Genomic DNA, 21263 nt, shown 5'->3' with positions numbered 1-21263 from the left:
TGCAGGCAACAGCTGGTGCAGAAGACCTGAGACTCCACAGGCTTGCCATATGCCAAGCTCACTAAATAGGACAGGACAGTGTGGTTAGAATAAGTGGGCGTGGGAGAGTACTTCCGAGAGGACAGGCCAGAGCAGGCCGCAGAGGGCTTTGTTGGCAGGTCCCTGAGATCAGATGTAATGTGAAGCCTTTGGAAGTTTTAAGCAGGGATCTGATCCCATCTGACTCATATTTTATAAAGTTCATCCTGGCTGCAAGTGAAGAATGGGTAGCATAAGGAAGGGAAAATAGAGAAGTGGTCTTCAGGCTCCTTTTATACTGTTCTTTCCAACTTTCTCACCCTCACTGATCTTTCAGCCCCTTGAGCACCTCAAGGTCAGACCTGGAGCTCTGGCACTTTGCATGGTTTGTTCTTTCTTATCTTCAGATCTCCCCATAATGGTGAGCTCCTCAGCACTGCCTTTCCTGAGAACCCTCTCTGCCTCCCTCCTGCATCTTCATTTGTGATTCAATTCTGTATCCACAGCACTTGATACTAATTTGTGCGCTTTTTTATTGTCAGTCTCCTTTCGTGAGACCATTGAATTTGGAAGAGCAAGGTCCTCATTGGTGCTTCCCTCCGTGCCTAGAACAGTGCCAGACAGATCAAGTATAGGTGCTCAATAAATTCCTGATGGAAGGAGGAAGAGAGAAGGAAAGACAATAGAAAGAATGAAGAAAACGCTTGGGTACTCTTAAGGCCTGCAGCCTCTTTAACCAGGCAACTCGACTTTAATCTGTGGAATATATTGAGTATCAGTAAGGTTTTGTTTAACTTAAGGTTTCCATTGCTAGGACATGATGGGGGTGGGAGGGCACGGGGGAGGCTGACCCTCTATTCTAGTGGAAAGAGTTTAAGGGCCTGACCTATTTGCCCATCTTTTCACTGACATATCTGTGCCTCTGTGGAAGAACTTTATTTTCTGTGTTCTTCAAGTTGTCTTTTGTAAAGTAAACCTTTGTTGTACCTTTATAGAGGGGGCACTTTGAGCTTTTCAGGAGAAACAACAAAATCTTTATAAATAAGTCAGAGTAGGGAAACATTTTCACATATTCAGACTTGCCATCTTTTCACATTATTAACTAGAAGTGTATAGCCCAGAATCTAGGATTCTACTCACTGGGTTCTACTCCTGTTTCCACCATCTAATAAGATCAAGTTGGGAGGCCTGGTGTGGCTCGGCAGGATAATGCGCTGAACTGCAAGGTTGGCAGTTCAAACTCACCAGCTGCTCCTCAGGAACCCTATGCAGGGTCACTATGAGTTTGGAACCAGCTCAAGCACCCCAACAACAAACAACAATAAGATTAGGTTATCTCCTACGTTTTTTCCCTATCCTAAAACCAGGGTATGGTAACTGCTATCTTTTCATCCTTATAGAAAAAGGATAATTGAGTGAATAAATGTAAGACATGAGATTCCTTCCTCTCCCCTCAAAAAGAGGGAACCACCTAAAGTGTAAAGGATATGGGTGGGAGGCTAAAGGGATCCTTAATTCATCTCTCTAAACCTGTTTTCCGTTTCTCTAGTAGGTTCTATAGGGGCATAGGCTGTTCACCTCAAATGAAGTAATATCAGGAACTCTTGTGAACCCTATTTCCACATACTGCAGAGTTTCAAATTGAGGGAGCAAGAAATAGACTTTTTAAGGCATCCTGATGAGTTAGGCAGGAAGGTGAGGATGTCCTGGGCCCCATATGGCTAAGGTGGAGCTATCCTTTCTCTATCCTGTCCCAGCCGTCTACATTTATGAATATTCCATAATTCCAGGAGAGATCATTGACGATGAAACTGTAGTACCATTGCTTCTGTACACCAAATGTTTGCTTTGGGACCACCATAATAACAAAGCAATCTTTCTTAAGTCCCCGCTTAACAAATAGCCACCTCTCTTCTTGCCACTGGGCTTTTTCTTTATCATCTTTTCTTCTATTGGGAATGTCAGGGTCTTGTATGCCTAATTTAGTCTTTAAATTTATATTATGTGAAATTCTCTGTCCTCTTTAAAACCTAGTTAATAATTATTCAGCAATTTTGCATCAAGCATCTTTATTTGAGCATGATATATATATATATATATATATACTGCCATTCTAAAAAACTGATAATATGAGTGATTTTTTTTTAAATAATATCACAAACTCCCGGGATTGTTCCATAATCCTAGGAAAAATTGTTGGAAGATGAAACTATCGTGTCATTACTTCTAATCACTACTTATGATGATGATCCTGCTTGAATTCAGAAGCTGTTTTACATATGAATGAACCCAAAGGTTGTTATAAACCCAGTTGTTAAATACTGTTTCTGTTGTCAGATAATCTATCCCATGTGACATTCGTCATTTTATAGCCACTTTCATTTTTAAAATGGTCTGTGTTCTAGTCTTAATAATATGTGTTGTTGTTGTTGTTAGGTGCCATCGAGTCGTTACTGACCCATAACGATCCTATGCACAGCAGAACGAAACACTGCCCGATCCTGGGCCAACCTCACTACTGTTGCCACACTTGAATCCATCGATGCTGCCACTTGGCCAATCCATCTCATTGGGGTCTTCCTCTTTTTCTTTGACCCTCCACCTTACCAAACATGATATCCTTCTCCAGCGACTGGTCCTTCCTGACAATATGTCCAAAGTATGAGAGGCGTAGTTTGGCCATCCTGGCCTCCAAGGAGCACTCTGGCTGCTCTTCTTCAAAAACAGATCTATTGGTTCTTTTGGCAGCCCATGGCACTTTCAGTATTCTCCTTCAACACCAGAACTCAAAAGCTTCAATTCTTCTATGGTCTTCCTTATTTACTGTCCAGCTTTCGCATGCATATGAGATATTGAAAATACCATGGCTTGGGTCAGGCACACCTTAGTCTTCAAGCTGACGTCTTTGCTCTTCAACACTTTAAAAAGATATTGTGCAGCAGATTTGCCTAATGCAATACATCATTTGATTTCTTGACTGCTGCTTCCGTGAGTGTTGATAGTTGATCCAAGAAGAATGAAGTCCTTGACAACTTCAATCTTTTCTCCATTGATAAGAATGTTGTTTATTGGTCCAGTGGTGAGGATTTTTGTTTACATTGAGATGCAATCCATACTGAAAGCTGTGCTCTTTGATCTTCATCAGTAAATGTTTTAAGTCCTCTTCACTTTCAGCAAGCAAGGTTGTTAATGAGTCTTCCTCCAATCCTGATACCACGTTTTCCTTCATAGAACCCAGCTTCTCGGATTATTTGCTCAGCATACAGGTTGAATAAGTATGGTGAAAGAATAGACACATATATGTATAAAATGGAGTCCTGGTGTGGTGATAAGCACTGGAGGATAAGCACTGGACCACAGGGTTGCAGTTCAAACTCACCAGATCCTTCTTGTAAATCCTATACTGGTTCGTTATGAGTAGGAACCGACTTGACGACACTTAGCAACAACAATATACAAAACAAATATATATATATAGTTGTTGACTTAAGTGCCATTAAGTCAATTCCAACTCAGAGTGACCCTGTATAGTGCTTCCACGAAATGGCTGGTGGGTCTGAACCTCAGACCTTGCGATTAGCAGTCCAGTGCTTATCCTACATCGACCGCCACACCAGGATTCCCTAGATAGATAGATCTTTTCTAACCACACTCTTTTAACACTCTGTTGTCTTGATATTTATCAGCCATGATAGGGTTAATAATATTCCTAAAATATCTTAAATTTAAGTGTTAGCACATGGCATTTATTCTTCAGTACGATCAACCATTTCAGACCAAAAGGATATATTTGTCCCAAACCAAAGCTCAGAAGGCAGGAAGTGGCAGGCAAGAAGGATGGATGGAAACAGGGAACCCACACAGGTAGGAAGTGGGAAGAGTGCTGTTACACTGAGAGGGTTACAACCAATGTCATGAAAGAAATTGGGTGTAAATTGTTGAGTGCAAAATAAATGTACTCTATATATTGTCACCCAAACTACAATGGTAGCGTAGTGGTTACAAATCAGGCTGCGAATCACAAGGTCAGCAGTTCGAAACTACCAGCTGTTCCGCCGGAAAAAGATGAGGCTTTCTGCTCCCGTAAAGATTTACAGCCTTGGAAACCCTGTACAGGGTCGTTATGAGTCGGAACCGACTCCACGGCACATAACAACAACAATATATTGTCACACAAACTACAATAAAATGTTTCAAAAAATAGTCTTAAGACATTGTTAACCAAAGAATAAAAAGATTTGTTGTTAAGTGCCTTCATGTCAGTTCTGACTCAGAGTGACCCTGTCTAGGGTTTCTGAAGAGTGACTGGTGAGTTAGAACCACCAACCTTGCAGTTCAAACCAAGCTTGTGGTCCAGCGCGTTATTTTGCAGCACCACACTGGGACATCTAGTTTTAAATGACTATTAGCACCCACTGTCAGAGGGGGCACAACTGATGTAGAGGTGCTTCTGGATAATACGTCTAGAATATCATTTAATATCATTGTTGGTAAGTGCCGTCAAGTCGGTTCCAACTCATAACAACCGTGAATCATTTCTGAGGAGCGGCTGGTGGTGTTTATAATATGCAGACCCATCTGTGGTACGAGTTCAGTGGTCTGTGTCATAATAGTGTTAGCAGCAGTATGGCATGGGCCAGTAAGGGGAGATGCACAGGCTGGGAAGTGGAGAGACCACTTATTATGGAACATTGCACGTGTCCAGGACAAACTTGGTAATGACCTGAATAGGGAGAAGGAAAAGAGAGGAAAGGATGGTACTTGGGGATTAATTGTTGTCGTTGGGAAGTTCCATCAAGTCAGTTACAACTCATAGTGACCCTGTATAGGTTTTCCAAGGAGCCCTTGGTGAGTTTGAACTACTGACCTTGCAATTCAAACTGACCTTGCAGTTCAGTGCTTATTCTACAGCTCCATACCAGAGGACTAATTAGATGCAGGATAATGAGCAGCCAAGGGTGATTCACAAGTTTCTGGCCAGTGAGAAAGAATGGATGACTATGTTGTTAAGTGCCTTCGACTTGGGTTCAATTTATAGTAACCCTGTATAGGGTTTCTGAGGTGCATCTGGTGGATTTGAAACACTGGACTTGTGATTAGCAGTCCAGTGCTTATCCTACAATGCCTCACCAGGACTCCTACCAACCAAAATAAAATAACTAAAGGGGAGTGATCACGTGAGTGTGGTGGGAGAGAGGTGGTAGTTTTACTGACTTTACAGTGTCATCAGACGTAACTCGAAAGTGAGAAAATAAAGTCAGCAAGTATAGAAGTCTGAATACAAAGAATGAGGGGAAGTGGGTGGATTGAGTGAGGGGAATTTGGGGTGGAAGACATCTGTCCATGTTCCTCATCAAGACGTCTCTTGAAAGTGTCTAATCTTGACCATCAAAAACTCTTCCCTGCAAACTCTCCCTCAATTTAATTAGTATTACAGTCTACCTTTCCAACTATTACTCCCCAGCCAGGAAAAAAAAAAAACAATAGAAACAGAGAGGGAGGGAGGAGTTGGATTGTGAATGTTTTTGAGAAGTTGTGGAGGGCAATGGGAAGGGATATCTATCAAAGACAAGAGACTAAATGAGGCTTCATTAGTTGAGGACCCAGTTGGAAACCAAGATCTTGTAGTGGACTCCAAACCCCCTAGGTTTTCCGCTTTATGCAGATGTGCATGTGTGTGAGAATGGAGAGAGATGTGGGATCAGTGTGGAATTGAGCTGAATTGTGTTTCACTACTACCCAGTTAAAGTTTCTGCATTGATGAAAATGCTCTAAATCTTTGCTCTCCAAATAACAGCCACTTATAGTTATTGAGTAATTGACATGTGGTTACTGTCTATGGCCAGCCATGCCACCCTGAATGCTCCCGATCTCATCCAACATGTGGTTACTGTAATCGAGGAGCTGAAGCTTTCATTTTACTTAATCTTATTTAAGTTATAAATGGAAACATATGGCTAGTGGCTACCATAGTGCACAGCACAGATCTAAGTTTAGGAGTATCACTCCTATTGATACCGTCAACTAACTCAATTCCTAGTGGAGACAGGTGTCAGATTATGAATGGGCTAACAAACAGGGGAACTGTAGGGGCAAGGTTTCCTATGTTCAAACTTAAATTCAAAACAAAACAAACAGTTCATTGTCCAAATTTCTTTTTAAGGCGAGAACGTGAGTATTCTATATGTAGCAGTGAAGATTCTCCTGGCTCTTGTGAAATGCTGTATTTCTCTGTGGGCAGTCCTGATCAGCTCATGGTGCACAAAGGAAAATGTATTGGTGAGTAAACGAGCCAAGTTCACTGAAATGTTTCTAAAGGCAAAGTTAATCATGAGGGAGCAGAATATGATAGAGACTGTGTCTAGCACAGTCCAAGGAAGACTACCAAACCAGGAGCCAGTCATTCTGACAGCCATTCCTAATGACCAGAAGCAGAAGTCACTAGAGTAAAATAGAAATAAATACCTATGCTTTTGGAAATATTATTAGCAAGATTTAAATTTATCATCATCCCAATGTGTAGAGGACACAGCTTCTGTGAAGGATGATGAAAAAAATCTGGGAACAGTTAATGGTGATGGCTGAACATGATGATGTAATTAATGTCACTGGACCATACATGTGAATGTTGTGAAGTGGCAAATGTTTTGATACCTGTGTATTTACTTACTATGATTTTTTTAAATTGTCATTATTAATATCCAAGCCTTTTGAAACAAAATGGTAGAAATATTATAAATCAATAGAATTTTGTATTTTGTGCATCTCTTACTGATTAAAAAAATATGTATAGCAAAGTAAATTCTAATGCCTGTTGATCTTTAATAACCAAATCTTATTTTCTTAAGTTGATTCCTAGCTGCTTGGGCAATTTCCTGTTTGATATGTTGTATCTGACCAGGAAAACCACTTTATATTTTATGTGTTTTATTGATCAGCTTTCTCTATTCATGGCTATTTAGAGTAAAGCTTATTCTGCAATTTGCATTTGAATAGTTTATATTAAAATCACGTTTGCAGTATCTTCTTCCTTCGTCCTAAGCAAGCATCACCTTTTTCTACTATACAGATAATGGCCATCAATTGGTAAAGATCACTTGCAAGTATTAAATTTGGTAATTAACTGTGATTTTCAATCCCTTGGCTGTTTTTACCAGAGTGAACAGGTAGCTACATGGTCTAAATTGAGTTTACTTCTTTGGTGTCTTTTTCTCTGCCTCTTTAATGACTTACATATATGCAAGTAGTGACCAGGGAACAGGTAGCAGGTGGAGGAGAAAAACCCAAACATCTGAATAATCTGATTTGCACACCTAACCCTGGGTGACCAAAAGTAGCCGGGGCAGTACAGACACATAGAGCCTTCCATGTCAGGCCAAAGCACCATTTGGGCAGGTTTAAGATGTTGGTAGAGGTGATGATTGTCTTTGGACCAGACACTGACCTTACTTAACTCAGAGACATTTCTGATTCATGGAATTGTAACAATCATGTAACACACACTACAAAAATCTGGGGCAATGAGGAAGGCAAATGAATTCAACTGCATATTACTTATTCCCTTAGCTCAGTCTCTTATTCTCACAGGTACTCATTAAACTGATTCACCTTGGTTAATACTCTCATTAGGGAGATAAATTTTCAATTTGAGAAATTTTCATAAAATTGCCATTTTTTTTCTCTCAATAGGTCTAGTTTTTAAAAAATATTCCCTAGGTTTATAAGAAATGTTTTATTTATAAAAAGTCAATTCATTTTTGGTTTTGAGTTTATAACTGTTAGAACTAGGGAGAAGAGGGAGCTTACATTATGCATGTGGATAGAGTACTAGGTTGTTCATTGTTGTTATGTGCTGTAAAGTCAGGTCCTACTCAGAATGACCCTATGTATGGAGAACGCAACACGATTTGGTCCTGCGCCATGCTCATAATTGTTGTTTGAGCCCATTGTTGTTGTCACTATGTCAGTCCATCTCACTGTGGGTCTTCCTCTGTTCCTCCGACCCTCCACTTTATCCAACATGATGTCCTTCACCAGGGACTGGTCCCTCCTGATAATATGTCCTAAAAAAGAGAGGCAAAGCCTTGCCATCCTCGCTTCTCAGGAGCATTCTAGCTATACTTCTTCCAGAGTATTTGTTTGAACAGATTTGTTTGTTCTTCTGATAGTCCGAGGTACTTTCAATATTCTTCTCCAACACTGTGATTCAGATGCATCGATACTTCTACCATCTTTCTTATTCATTGTCTAACCTTCATATGCATAAGATGTGATTGAAAATACCATGATTTGGGTCAAGCGTGCCTTAGTCCTCAAACTGGCGTCTTTGTTCTTTAACACGCTAAAGAGGTCTTTTGGAGCAGATTTGCCTAATGCAACATGTTGTTTGATTTCCTGACTTTAGTTTTCATAAGTGTCAGTGTGGATCCAAGCAAAATGACGTCTTAGAGAACTTCAATCTTTTCTCTGTTGATCATGATGTTATTGATTAGTAAAGCAATATAAAGAGTATCTTTATAAACGATCACTGTTAGTATATATCAACTACCAATGAGAGGTTTTTTGGTAACGGGTTTTCTTTTAGTGTCATTGCAGCGTGTTTTCTTTTAGTGTCATTGCAGCGTGTTCTTTTGTCCTTTTTAGTATCCCCATCATGCAAAAGTGGTAGAAAGAAGATGGCAATAATAAAAGTGTTTCTGTTTTATTAAGTGACCTCTAGTCAGTATTGAGGCACAGCTGGTAGGTTTCCAGAGAGCAGCTGGTGGGTTTGAACCACAAACCTTGTAGTTTGCAGTCCAGTACTTATCCTACAGCACCATACCAGGAGTCCAAGAAAAGCATAGTACCCCCCCAAATCCAGCAATTACAAAATGTCTCCCTACTCCCAGTTGGAGAGATAGATATTGCAAGATGTCACACTGTATACCAAACACATTCCATTAAGCCTTATGTAAATGATATCGTACTCTATCCCATAAACATTCAATATCATGGGTCTTCCATGTGTAACCACTTAAATTTCACATTCCACACAGGTTGCTTCTTTTGGTTGACAAATCTTCAAACATCAGGGTTTGTCCCTGCATTAGGCTAAGAGTGAAGGAGCCCCAGTGACACAGTGGCTAGTGCTTGCCTGCTAACATAAAGGTTAGCCATTCACGTCCACCAGCTGTTCTGTGGGTGAAAAATGGTGGCCATCTGCTTCCATAAGATTACAGCCTTGGAAACCCTGTGAGACAGTTCTACCCTATCCTATATAGTCACCACGAGTCAGAATTGACTCGGCTGGCAAATGGTATTTTTGTTTGTTTATTTTTGGTTTGGGCTAAGAGTGTCAAGAGTTGTTTGTGACAAGCATAACAGATCATTTTAATTCAAATCTATAAACTGTGAGCATTTCTATAAAGTAGAAACTGCTTCTCAGTTAAAAATTTAGGTGAGTTAGTTCATCCCTTTCTCCAAAGTATTTTTGCTAAAACTACTTTGTCTTATTATACAAATTATTTCACCTTTAAGTTTTCAGGTGGAAAAAATAATTCTCAATGTTTCCTTTTAAATAATGTTTTGGTATGAAAGCAATGTAGCATATGGAAAACTTTTACATATATGCTAAGAGAAAACTATGTATCGGGGGTAATTTTGCCCTTTACAAGACGTTTACTGATGAATAAGAACAAAAGAAAAAGAGAATAAACTATGGTTTGGTCTATCATGTCCACTCCTCTGTCATCATTTCAGATGATTGGCTAATTAATATAAGAAAGTAACATAATTTTAAAAAAGGTCCTTGGTTTATTAAACATACCACATCATTGTTGTGTCTCTGTTTAGAGACATTTTTGATGATCACAGCAGGGAGAGGAATGGGCTAGTGGGTAGAGGCCAGGGGTTCTGCCAAATATCTTGTAGTACACAAGATTGCCCCTTACAGCAAAGGATTATTCAGTCCAAAATGTAAATCATGCCAAAGATGGAAAAGCCTACATATATATGGAATCCTGGTGTGGTGCTGTAAGATAAGCACTCAACCATATGGTCCATTTTAAACCACAAGGTTGGTGGTTCAAACTCATCAGCTGCTCCTCAGAAACCCTATACAGGGTCTTTATGAGTCGCATCTGACTGAAAGGTACTTAACAACAACAAATATTCTATGCATACATACTATGTATATATACACACACACATACATACTATGGCTTGGTAAGGGAGGGTATGGTGGTACTATAGGGGAAACTAGAAGAAAAGCAATACAAAATGATGGTATTATAGGTAATGTTTTTCTCCACTCTCCAGGTTTTTTTGGTAATGTTCTATTATAGTCTTCAGTGAAAATGGTGTTGTTGTTAAGTGCCATCTAGTCAGTTCCAACTCTTAGCAACCCTGTATAGACTTTCTGAGGAGCAGCTGATGAACTTGAACCGCCAACTTTGCTATTCAAAACCAACCTTGCAGTCCAGCCCATTAACCTGCAGAGAATTTTTGGAATTAAAGAAGTGTAACTCTCCCAGTACAAAAATATGAAGTAACAACCATTCCTCCCAGACTTTCTCTATTCAACTGAGTTCAATCATACATTGCAGTGGCCACACAGAACCCAGACACCATACTCAGAGTTATGGGATTTAATGGGGAAGTTAACAGGTTACAATACAGGATCAAAAAATGCTCAGGGCACAATTGTTTCAGTCAGCTGCTGATAAATGCCCACAGGACACACCACTCCACCATAAGCCTCAGCCTAAAGGCTCTCAGCTCTAGCTCCATGTGTCAGCAAACTAGCTCTCCAACTTACGTGCCTGGAGGCATACCATTCTACAAGCAAGCTTCCTGCCCAGAGCCACTCAGCTTTACTTGCTCCATGTGCTGGGAAGCCCACTGCTCTCTCGTGTGTCCTGGGTCTTGGTTCTGTTGCTGCTGCTCTTCCTCTACCACTCCTCTGATATCACAGCTCTCTGTCCCTGGGTTGAGGAAGTTCAATGCACAGGGATCTTTGGTCTAAAGGACATGTTCCACTCCTGGCTGTCTTTCTTTGATGGTAGTGTGATCACCACTTTCCTGCTTCTGAGCTGGCTCACTTTATATTCATGCTAGAGTTTCAAGTTTTTATAATCATAATGAACTCTCTTAGCATCCACAGCTGAACCATAACATCCTATCAGTGTTTTCTCCTACCTTTTCTTACCCAAACCCAGCAAGGCAGACACGTTGTTTAGTGGGAGTTAATAGACTGTGGCTGGAAGAGATGTTAGTTATTTCACTACACCATACGTAGATACAAATGGAAAACATATGTCTATCACTAAATAAATGTATCTGCTTCTCTAGCTTCAAATGTAAATTGCCATTTCTAGTTCCTTCCCTCAATCAAAACCACTGGCCAGTTTGTATTTACCGAATGTGTTCAGATTTTGTGTTTAGAAAGTCATTGATGTAGTCAAATTTCCAAATTACCAGAATCTGTTTTTACTGTGCACACTAATGTACAGTTATAGAAAGGCCCTGATGGAGAGGTTTCTATCTCTAGGGTCAATCATTTTAGATGAGTTGAGCTGTGTGAAGTAACATTATTGCACCAATAGGCTGCCATCAGAGGTGAATTGGTTATGGAAGTAACATTGTGAATAATGGCTAATATTATACAACATTATTCTCTTTATTTTATCTGGTATCATTGTTGATTCTTGTACCCTTGTAAAAGTTAACATTTTAGAGATTAGAGCATATTATTAAATATAAAAAGCTGTTATAAAAATGCATACTATATGAAATTTTTTTCATAGTTATTACATGGTATCCATTGTTGAATGAATGAATGTTTATTTTTTCCTTCTTTTTTCTCACAGAAAACACACCAGTGAGATTTAATTACATTTTCTGCTTAATACACAGGCAGTGATGAGCAGCTGGGAAAGTCTGTCTATAATGCTTTGGAAACAGCCACTGGCAGCTTTGTCTTACTGTATGAATGGGTCCTTCAGTGGCAGAAAAAAACAGGCCCCTTCCTTACCAGTCAAGAAAAAGAGAAGATTGATAAGTGCAAAAAGCAGGTAGGTGTTACATGACTGAACAAAAGACCCAGTTTTGAAGTGTTCCCACCCAGTGTGATCAAGTCGATTCCAACTCATAGAGACAGAATAGAACTGCTCCATAAGGTTTCCAAGACAGTAAGTCTTCTTGGGAGCAGACTACCTCATCATCTCCTGTACAGCAACTGGTGGGTGTGAACCACTGACCTTGCAATTACAGCCTCCAGGGCTCCTTCTGGAAGTTCTGTGAGATGACAGAACATAATAGCTCAGCATTTGCTTCTCTCACAAAGATGATCTGTGATGTGAGATCCCTTTAGCCAGAGGGGACAGTGGGGGACCAGCACCTTCTTTGCTTGGGTTTTCTCAACCAGTTGCTGCTGCTTTTGGAACTGTCACATGGTCAGAACTTTTACAACTGCCCTAACTAACCTCTTTCTCCAGCTTTATTAGGGGATCAGCAGCCAACTCTCCTTTGTATTACAAATACTAATTTGTATTTCATAAATAATGCTTTTTGCATTCATTTCTATCTTCTCCACTCTTAAAATGCTGCTTCAAAACCATTTTGGAAGACTGGAGACCTTTACAGTTAATTTATAATACAGAGCTTGAGAAGAGCATTAATATTGCATGTTACAGTGTTATATCAGAGAGCATTTATAATGAACTGTATCAATGTGTATGTAACTGGAAGTAAAATCACAAGCCTTATCATTGGGTGGTGGCAATATAGACAATTTGGGAGTGTTTTGCGTTGTGGGTTTGTTGTTGTTTTTTAACTAGTACACTGTAGAATTCTGACAGTAAATCTACAATCTGAAAAAGTAATGTTTCTTTTTTCTTCTAGTGGCCATGTCCCAAAAGAAATTGCATTTAAAAGCTGTTCGCTAATTTTTAGGATTTCTAGACTAGGTTTTGGGATTAAAAAGTAGTTGAAAATTAACATTGTTTTTTTTTTCATCTTTATGAGCTATTTGACTTTACAGATTTGGGGAAGACATGTCCACCGTCTCTCCTTTAAAGATAGATTCTCTTCAGATGCTTCACTTTTGAAGTGGAACACCACTCACATTGGTCAATCCAGGTTGATTTTATTGTTTTCTTACATACCAGATTCAAGGGGCAGAAGCAGAATTCAATTCTCTGGTGAAATTGAATCACCCTAATGTAGTACGCTACATTGCGATAAATCTCAAGGAACACGACAACTCCATTGTGGTGGACATTTTAGTGGAGCACATCAGTGGGATCTCTCTCGCCACACACCTGGGCCACTCAGGCCCTATACCTGTGCATCAGCTTCGCAGGTACGCATCTCAGCTCCTGGCAGGCCTTGAGTATTTGCACAATAATTCTGTGGTGCACAAGGTTCTGAGCACATCCAATGTCTTGGTGGACACAAAGGGTACCATCAAGATCACGGACTACAGCATTTCTAAGCGCCTAGCCGACATCTGCAAGGAGGATGTCTTTGAGCAAACAAGAGTTCGTTTTAGTGACAGCGTCTTGCCTTATAAAGCAGGGAAGAAAGGGGATGTTTGGCGTCTTGGCCTTTTACTCCTCTCCCTCAGCCAAGGCCAAGAGTGTGAAGAGTATCCTGTGACCATCCCTGGTGACTTACCAGCTGACTTTCAAGACTTTCTAAAGAAGTGAGTATCACTAAGAATCTTAAACCAAATTTTATTCCTGGGAATATACTGAGTACTTTCTGTGAAGTGCCGGATGGAGGGAAATCGGATTATAGTTTACTCTTTGCTCTGACACTTTCCCAGCCTCATATTTTCTCGTTTCCATATGTTTATTAACCCCCTTAACACCCACATTTTCCTAGATTCACTAAAACTAGTTTGGGTGACTCCCTGGAGGGTGTTAGTAGGAATTACTATGGTGAGGAATGCCCTGGGTATACCAAACAGAAGACCCTCTCTGTTTGCCTTTGCTGCTGGTTCCAAAGGGATCACAGACAGGCCTCTTAATTGACAAAGCAGCTTTAGGAGTGTGTTCCTACCCCCTGTTCTAAACCATTCTTCATTAGCAATGTCTCATTCAGCTAAGTTGTAAAATGCAAATGACTTCTTTACTCTAGGCAGAGAAGGTTTGGGGTGCCTATGAATTACAGGTGCATGTGTAATTACAGGGCACGGTTCATCCAGTTTGAGAGAATCTTTACTGAGGAGCTTTGTTCAGGTTCTTCAGTCTTTTCTAGTGTAACGCTGCCTCTGTTCCCAGTCCAAGCCAAAGCTCAGTACTCCCAGTTTCTGTGTTAAGTGGGAAATAAGATCCCTGCAAAGTGGGTTTTGCCAGATACACCCCTGGCGCAGGCTTCCCTTCTTGTAGAGTGGACCTGGACTAACTTTATCCCTCCCCACCCTACTCCCCCAACTTTTTTTTGCGCTTACATATTTGTTTTGCAAAGTTGAAGGGTTTGCTAAGCTATGAAAAACTCACAATATAAGTGATAATTATTAGAGCATAAAATGAGTAGAAACACTTGTGTTAGTCAGAAAACATCATAAGCCTTTAAAAAAATTCCAACTAGCAAAATGTTACATCATCTATAACTGACAAATCAATGCTTTTCTTTTTAAAAGTTAAAAAGAACAAAATTGTATTGCTTTTTAGATTTAAAAAAAATAGTGAACATACACATAGCACAACATTTGCCAATTTGAAATTTAGTGGCATCAATTACATTAATCATGGTCTACAAAGTATATCACCATTATCTGTCGCTAAATTTTCCATCACCACAAACAGAAATTCACTGCTTCCTGAACATTCCCTTTTCCCTCCCTATCACCCTTGGCAATCCCTGATAAACTTTGGTCTCCAGACATTTGCCTGTTCTAGGTATTTCATAAGTGTGAAATCAGATAATATTTGTCTTTTTGCTCTTCGGAAACTTCATCCATGTTGTAGCATGCTTAAGGAATTATTTTCTTTTTGTGGCTGAGTAATGTTGTATAGATACACCACGTTTTGTTTAGCCAGCCAAGTGTTGATGGGCATTTAGGCTGTTTCTTCCTGTTGACGATGGTGACCAGTGATGTGATGACCAGTGTTGTGTAGTTGTACTTGCATCACTGCTTCCAAGTCTCTTTGGTATATTGTTGTTGTTGTTATTAAGTGCCGTCAAGTCCGTTCCCATGCATAGTGATTCTGTATAGAGTTTCCTAGGCTGTAAATCTGTAGGCGCAGAAAGCCTCATTGTTCTCCTGCACAGTGGCTGGTGGACTCGAACTGCCAACCTTGTGGTTTGCAGTCCACACAATTATTATGGAGCCATTAGGTGAGAAATTGCTGGATAGTTCCATGTTTAGCTTTTTGAAGGTTTCATCCCTTTTTGACATTCTGTCTTGTTTTCCACCTCCTCATTTTTCCAACCATTCATTTTTATCTACTTCATCCACTGCCTCCTTTTCTCTTATCCTTCACATTTCTTTCTCTGTCCCCATTTATCCCAGTCTCCAGTTGACCTCATCAATACTATTATTTCCTGTCACTTGTTATCTTACTCATTACAAATGTGCAAGTGCCTGCACTTACATGTAAATAGAACTAGATGTGACATACATATAATTGTGGAAGGGTGCTTACTTTGGGATATTTTCATGCTTTAAAAAAAAAGATTTTTAATACTTTAAAATAAATCTTTTTTTATTTCTTTTCAATGCAATAGAACTTTAAAATATTTCTTTATTTAGTTGCAACCTAACAGTTGTTGTTGTTAAGTATCGTGGAGTTTGTTCCTACTCACAGTGACCCTGCACAGGGTTTCCAAGGTTGTAAATCTTTACGGGAGCAGAACACCTCATCTTTCTCCCGCGGAACCGCTGGTAGTTTCAAACTGCCGACCTTGAGGTTCGCAGCCTGATTCATAACCACCACACAACCTAACAGTAAGGCTAGCTAACGTGGTATACAAGAAAATAAGGTGAAAGAACCACTAATGAGGGTCTTCTTAAAATGTAGATTCTGATTCAGTATGTCTGTGGAGAGGAGCCTTGGTGGTGCAGTGGTTAAGCACTCAGCTGAGAACTGAAATGTCAGCAGTTCAGACCCATCAGCTGCTTCATAAGAGAAAGATGCGGCAGTCTGCTTCTGTAGAAATTTACAGCCTTGGAAGGCGTATGGGGGAGTTCTGCTCTGTCTGTAGGAGCGCTATGAGTAGGAATCAGCTCAACAACAGTGGATTACGTATGGGATGGAAATGCAAATTCTCAGGCAGGGATTGAACCAGAGTGAACTAATTCATTTTATACATAGAGATTTTTAAGTCCAGAACTCACAGTGTGTTTTTTAAGTACATTATTTATAACTAGGGTCAAGCGCTACCAAGTAGTAATAATTGGGTCATCATTGTGGGACCTACACAGCTTAGATTAGTGAGAACAGTGGTTTTCAGGCCTTAGTTTAGATAGAAATCTCCTGAAGCATTTCTTCAACTACAGATTACTGTCCGTACTCCCAGAGTTGCTTATTGAGTAGGTGTAGGGTAGGAAGAATATATAGTTCTTACAAATCCTCCAGATGATGCTACTGGGGCTGCTGGTCATGGACCCCATTTGAGAACCAGTAGGTTAACAGTATGCCTTGTTTGAGATTGAGTTGATTGTGCTTTCACTCAATACAAACAAAACCAGAAAGAGTCAGGAATAGTAGGAGTAAATGTGTGACTAATTGTCTTCATAAACATCTCCCTCCTTTGTCAGGAGACCAGAACTGGATACTTTCTGTCTACCATTATTGAACATTTTGATCAAAGATTTTAAAAAAGAATCCTAATCAAAAGGAAGAAAACTGGAACAAAATTCCATATTCTCATGGAATCCAGACTTTCTGGAGACACTGAGGCTAAATGAACCCCCAAAACTATAGCCCTAAAATAATCTTTAAACTTTAAACCAAAAATATCTCTTGGAGTCATTAAAATAAATAATAGCTTAGCTTAATTAGTAAAGAATGTCTACCTTGAGCACTGTGCTCTTTTTAAGAGCTATCTATATGGATTCAACTTGACAATAGCAACTTGAAATGTTAGACAGGCAATCAGTTTATGTTAATGTTGAACGAATGATTTGGAAACAAAGGATGAGAATGTTTGCACAACTTAAAGAATAATCAGTATCACTGACTACGTGTAGAAATTGTTGAACCAGTGTTATGTTTTGCTGTATATACTTTCTTTTTTTTTAACTTTTTATTGTGAATTGAGTGAAGGTTTACAGAGCAGATCATAAGTTTTACATTCAACAAATCATATACTTTGCTTCATTATATGCTTGCAATCCCTTCCATGCACCAACAGTTAACAGCATTTACCTCAATTCACTTTAACCCCTGCGTTCCTCCCTGTGTCTCCCACCACCCCCATCTTTCCTCTGCCAGCCTCCCTCTGGTTGTATATTGCCTGCCTCATCACCCATGTCGAAGCATGACTACCCTCTAATGTGTATATATTTTCAACAATAAAAATTAATAAAGTGAAAAAGATTTCAAAGCAAAAACTTTATTAGAAACTTAAATAGTAAATAGACTTAAGGAGACAGGGATAAAAGAAAGTAATTGGTAAAATGTGGGTAAAAGTTAGTAAAAAGTATTCCTTAAATTCTACCAACTTATTTCATACAGTGATGAACAGACTTCATTAAATTATATCATTCTGGGCCCCAGCCCTCTATCAGTTATCTGATTTCCTTTCCCTTTAGAAAGCTGTATTTATGACTAGCCCCTGGAAAGGCTAAAGGAGCTCTAGTAGCATAGTGGTTACGAATCAGGCTGTGAACCACAAGGTCAGCAGTTCAAAACTACCAGCTGCTTCACGGGAGAAAGATGAGGCTTTCAGTTCCCGTAAAGATTTACAGCCTCAGAAACCCTGTACAGGGTCGCTATGAGTCAGAACCGACTCCATGGCACATAACTACCACCTGGAAAGGCTAGTTTAACATGCATTAAACTGGTCACAGGAGTGAAAATCCCTAGTTTACTTGTGCTATTTTTAGACTTTAAAAATAAATTATTCTTTGAAAGTAAGTCTTTCTGCCTCCAAAGACCCCCCTTTTTGTTGTTGTTGTTGTTTATTATTTTATTATTGCCTGTATGCAATCTGGTGTTCAGCACCTAACTAACACCTGTAGAAATGCTCATTGATTTAAATTGGCTTATGAGTGACATGAATGCTCTGATGTATATCTTTAACAAGTGAACCCACAGTTAAGTGTCTTGGATGAGCTACTTTAGCATCTCTTCTGTGTGTTGCTGAGATTCTTCCTTCTCTCTCACTGAGGTGCATTTGCTTGGATGACAAGGAAAGATGGAGTCCTCAGCAATTGTTAAAACACAGCTTTATAAATCCTCAGCCAAAAATGCCTTTACTGGAACAAAGTCCTGAAGGTGAGTCTGGTACCATTCTTTATTGATACCTTATTTGATGTTAAATTATTTTTAAATTGTATGTAGGCCTAAGAGACTGCATGAATTCTGTATTTAATCTATTTTATACAGAGCTATAAGGAGCCCTAATGGTACAATGGAGTCCCGGAGTCCTAGTGTGGTGCTGTGGGTTAATGCGCCAGACTGCAAAGGCGTTTGAGCTGCAAGGTCGGCAGTTCAAGCTCACCAGTGGCTATGGGTTGGAACCGACTTGACGGCACTTAACAACAACAACAAATGGTACAATGGTTAAGCACTTGGCTGCTAACCGTAAGATCACTGGTTTAAATCCACCATCCACTCAGTGGGAGAAAGATATCATAGTCTGCTTCCATAAAGTTTAACAGCCTTGGAAACCTTATGGGGCAGCTTTTCTCTGTCCTAGGGTGCCTATAAATTGGAGTAGATTTAACAGCAATGATTACACAGAGTTGGACAGAAATCCATTCAGTTGATGTTTACTGTATGGTGGGAACTATTTTGCCAACCTGATTTTTCCAGCAGCTATTAATGCCGTCAGTGTCCGTTGTTATAGCCTCTCTTAGTGTTTGTTGTTGTTGTTGTTGTTAAGTGCCATTGAATCGATTATGACTCATAGCTACCTTGTGTAGAGTTTCTATGGAGCTGCTTGTGGGTTTGAACCACTGACCTTGAGGTTCAAACCAACCTTGTGGTCCAGTGTATTAGCCTGCAGCGCCACACCAGGACTCTTAATTGTCTTATCACCCTTATTGAATCTAACTAAACTTCCCTCAGAAGTGTGGGTGGTCAAGTAGTTTGCAAACTGCTGCTAACCAAACAGGTTAGTGGTTCAGACTCACGCAGGGGCTCGCTGGAAGAAAGGCCTGGTGATCTGCTTCCTGAAAGATACAAGAAACCCTATGGAGCAGTTCTACTCTGGGGTCACCATGAGTTGGGGACCAACTTGAAAGCAGCTAAAAACACCAACGGGTTTCCTTACTGATAAGTTAGTTTCTGATGGTCACCCCGTAATTATGACCAAGCAGATTAAGGAAGCTCAGGAGAGATTGCGGGCTGGGTCAGGAGACCTGGGTTTTGGGTTCTGGCACTAATCATTCAGGCACATGCGCTCTCTGTTAGCCCCACCTGTAAAGTGAGAGTAATTATAAATTTCTACCTATTTCAAAGAGAACAGGTGGAAAACGTTATTAAAGGGTCTGCCAGGTAAGTGATACTTTTTGAAACTACTGATTGGGAACCTTCTTCTGGTGCTCACACTCTTGTTGGATCTTGTAGCGCTTCCAATATTTTTATGAAGTCTATTTGCCCCTTATTTTTTGTGTTAATAAATCAGATTCCGGAGGACAAGATTATGTTGAGACTGTGATTCCTAGGAACCATCTACCCAGTGCTGCATTCTTCAGTGAGACCCAGAAACAATTTTCACGCTATTTCATTGAGTTTGAAGAACTACAACTTCTTGGCAAAGGGGCCTTTGGAGCTGTCATCAAGGTGTGGTACAGAGATGTCCCCAGTTCCTAATAGAGATCCTTCTCTGTTCCATTTCTGCAAAGACTTAACGGGGACAGGAAGAGACGTTAAGTACCACCATTTAAAACTGTGATCATCTTCACCTTCTTAGAATTAACAAGGCTTTATTTAAAGTAATACTGGATACATTGAGGGCATGCCACTGCTCTTTCCTTGCTTGATGTAGAATTTTAACGTGGAAAATAAAATTAGCTATAGCATGGTTATAATAGCACTTCATTTGGAGTCAAGACCTCTAAGTGAAGCATGTTTGTGTGCTTTGGTTCAGAAAGATAAGTGTTCTTTTTCCTCTAGTAGTTGTTAGATAGCAGTGGATAAAAGGGCTCTCAGGTTAGAACAGAGATGGGTCTTTAACTGGGGATGGCTCCAGATGGTTTGGATGGCTTTTCTTTTCCACCTGTTATTAAGCTGGAACATGAGTGATGTCCTATTAGGGTGTACTGTTTTTAGGGCTTCCTTTCTTTATTCCAATCTATTTGGGTAACTTTTATTATCTGCAGAAAGGTATTTCAAATGCTTTTATATAATTAAAGTATTTTTATTGAATTTAGGAACCCAGTATTATATATATTAACCATATATAACATATATTATATTATATATTCTCTGGTAGCGTAGTGGTTACGAATCGGGCTGTGAACCACAAGGTCAGCAGCTCGAAACTATCAGCTGCTCTGCGGGAGAAAGATGAGGCTTTCTGCTCCCGTAAAGATTTACAGCCTCGGAAACTCTGTACAGGGTCACTATGAGTCGGAACTGACTCCACGGCACATAACAACAACAACAATTATGTATTAAAGCCATATAAGGTATATGTCATCTTTCACATATGAAGGTGGCCCACTGTGTGTAGGATTCTGCACTGTAGGGTAAGCACTAGACTGGTAACCACAGGGTCGGCAGTACACACTTACCAGCCTATACGGGAAACCCTATACAGGGTCACTATGAGTTGGAACCAACTTGACAGCATCACTGGACTCCAAAGTCCATGCTAATCTTACTGGAGATGACTTTTACATAGAAAAAAAAGTGTTTTTCTGCAGTGGTCGGAGACAGAAAGAAAGTTTTCACAAGGAAGTTACAGTACCATGGGAAATATTCAGCCTTTTCTTGAATGTGTAGACAGTACTGTTAGGTGACAAAATAGCCTTCTGTTAGGATGATCATAGTTATCTTAAAGAGGAGAGGATGATTCAAGTACTAAGTAAAACATTGCTTCATTTTTTCACAAGTACTTAGAAATAATTAGTGGACATATATAACAAG

The 21263-nt window shown here is 39.8% G+C and overlaps 1 protein-coding gene across 1 annotated transcript in view; it reads left to right on the top strand.

Annotated features, from left to right (window-relative positions):
* EIF2AK4 (eukaryotic translation initiation factor 2 alpha kinase 4) overlaps positions 1-21263 on the top strand; it is a 123037-nt gene that overhangs the window by 32495 nt on the left and 69279 nt on the right. Inside the window, exons 7-11 of the mRNA XM_006831781.1 lie at positions 6182-6297; positions 11911-12068; positions 13164-13699; positions 18337-18443; positions 19798-19955. Coding sequence (XP_006831844.1) covers positions 6182-6297; positions 11911-12068; positions 13164-13699; positions 18337-18443; positions 19798-19955 — 1075 coding nt within the window. The remainder of the gene's footprint in view (positions 1-6181; positions 6298-11910; positions 12069-13163; positions 13700-18336; positions 18444-19797; positions 19956-21263) is intronic.

The sequence above is a fragment of the Chrysochloris asiatica genome, unplaced genomic scaffold (genome assembly GCF_000296735.1).
Source record: "Chrysochloris asiatica unplaced genomic scaffold, ChrAsi1.0 scaffold00004, whole genome shotgun sequence".
Lineage (NCBI taxonomy): Eukaryota > Metazoa > Chordata > Mammalia > Afrosoricida > Chrysochloridae > Chrysochloris > Chrysochloris asiatica.
The sequence above is the reverse complement of the archived record's forward strand: the minus strand, read 5'-3'. Positions and strand labels throughout refer to the sequence as shown.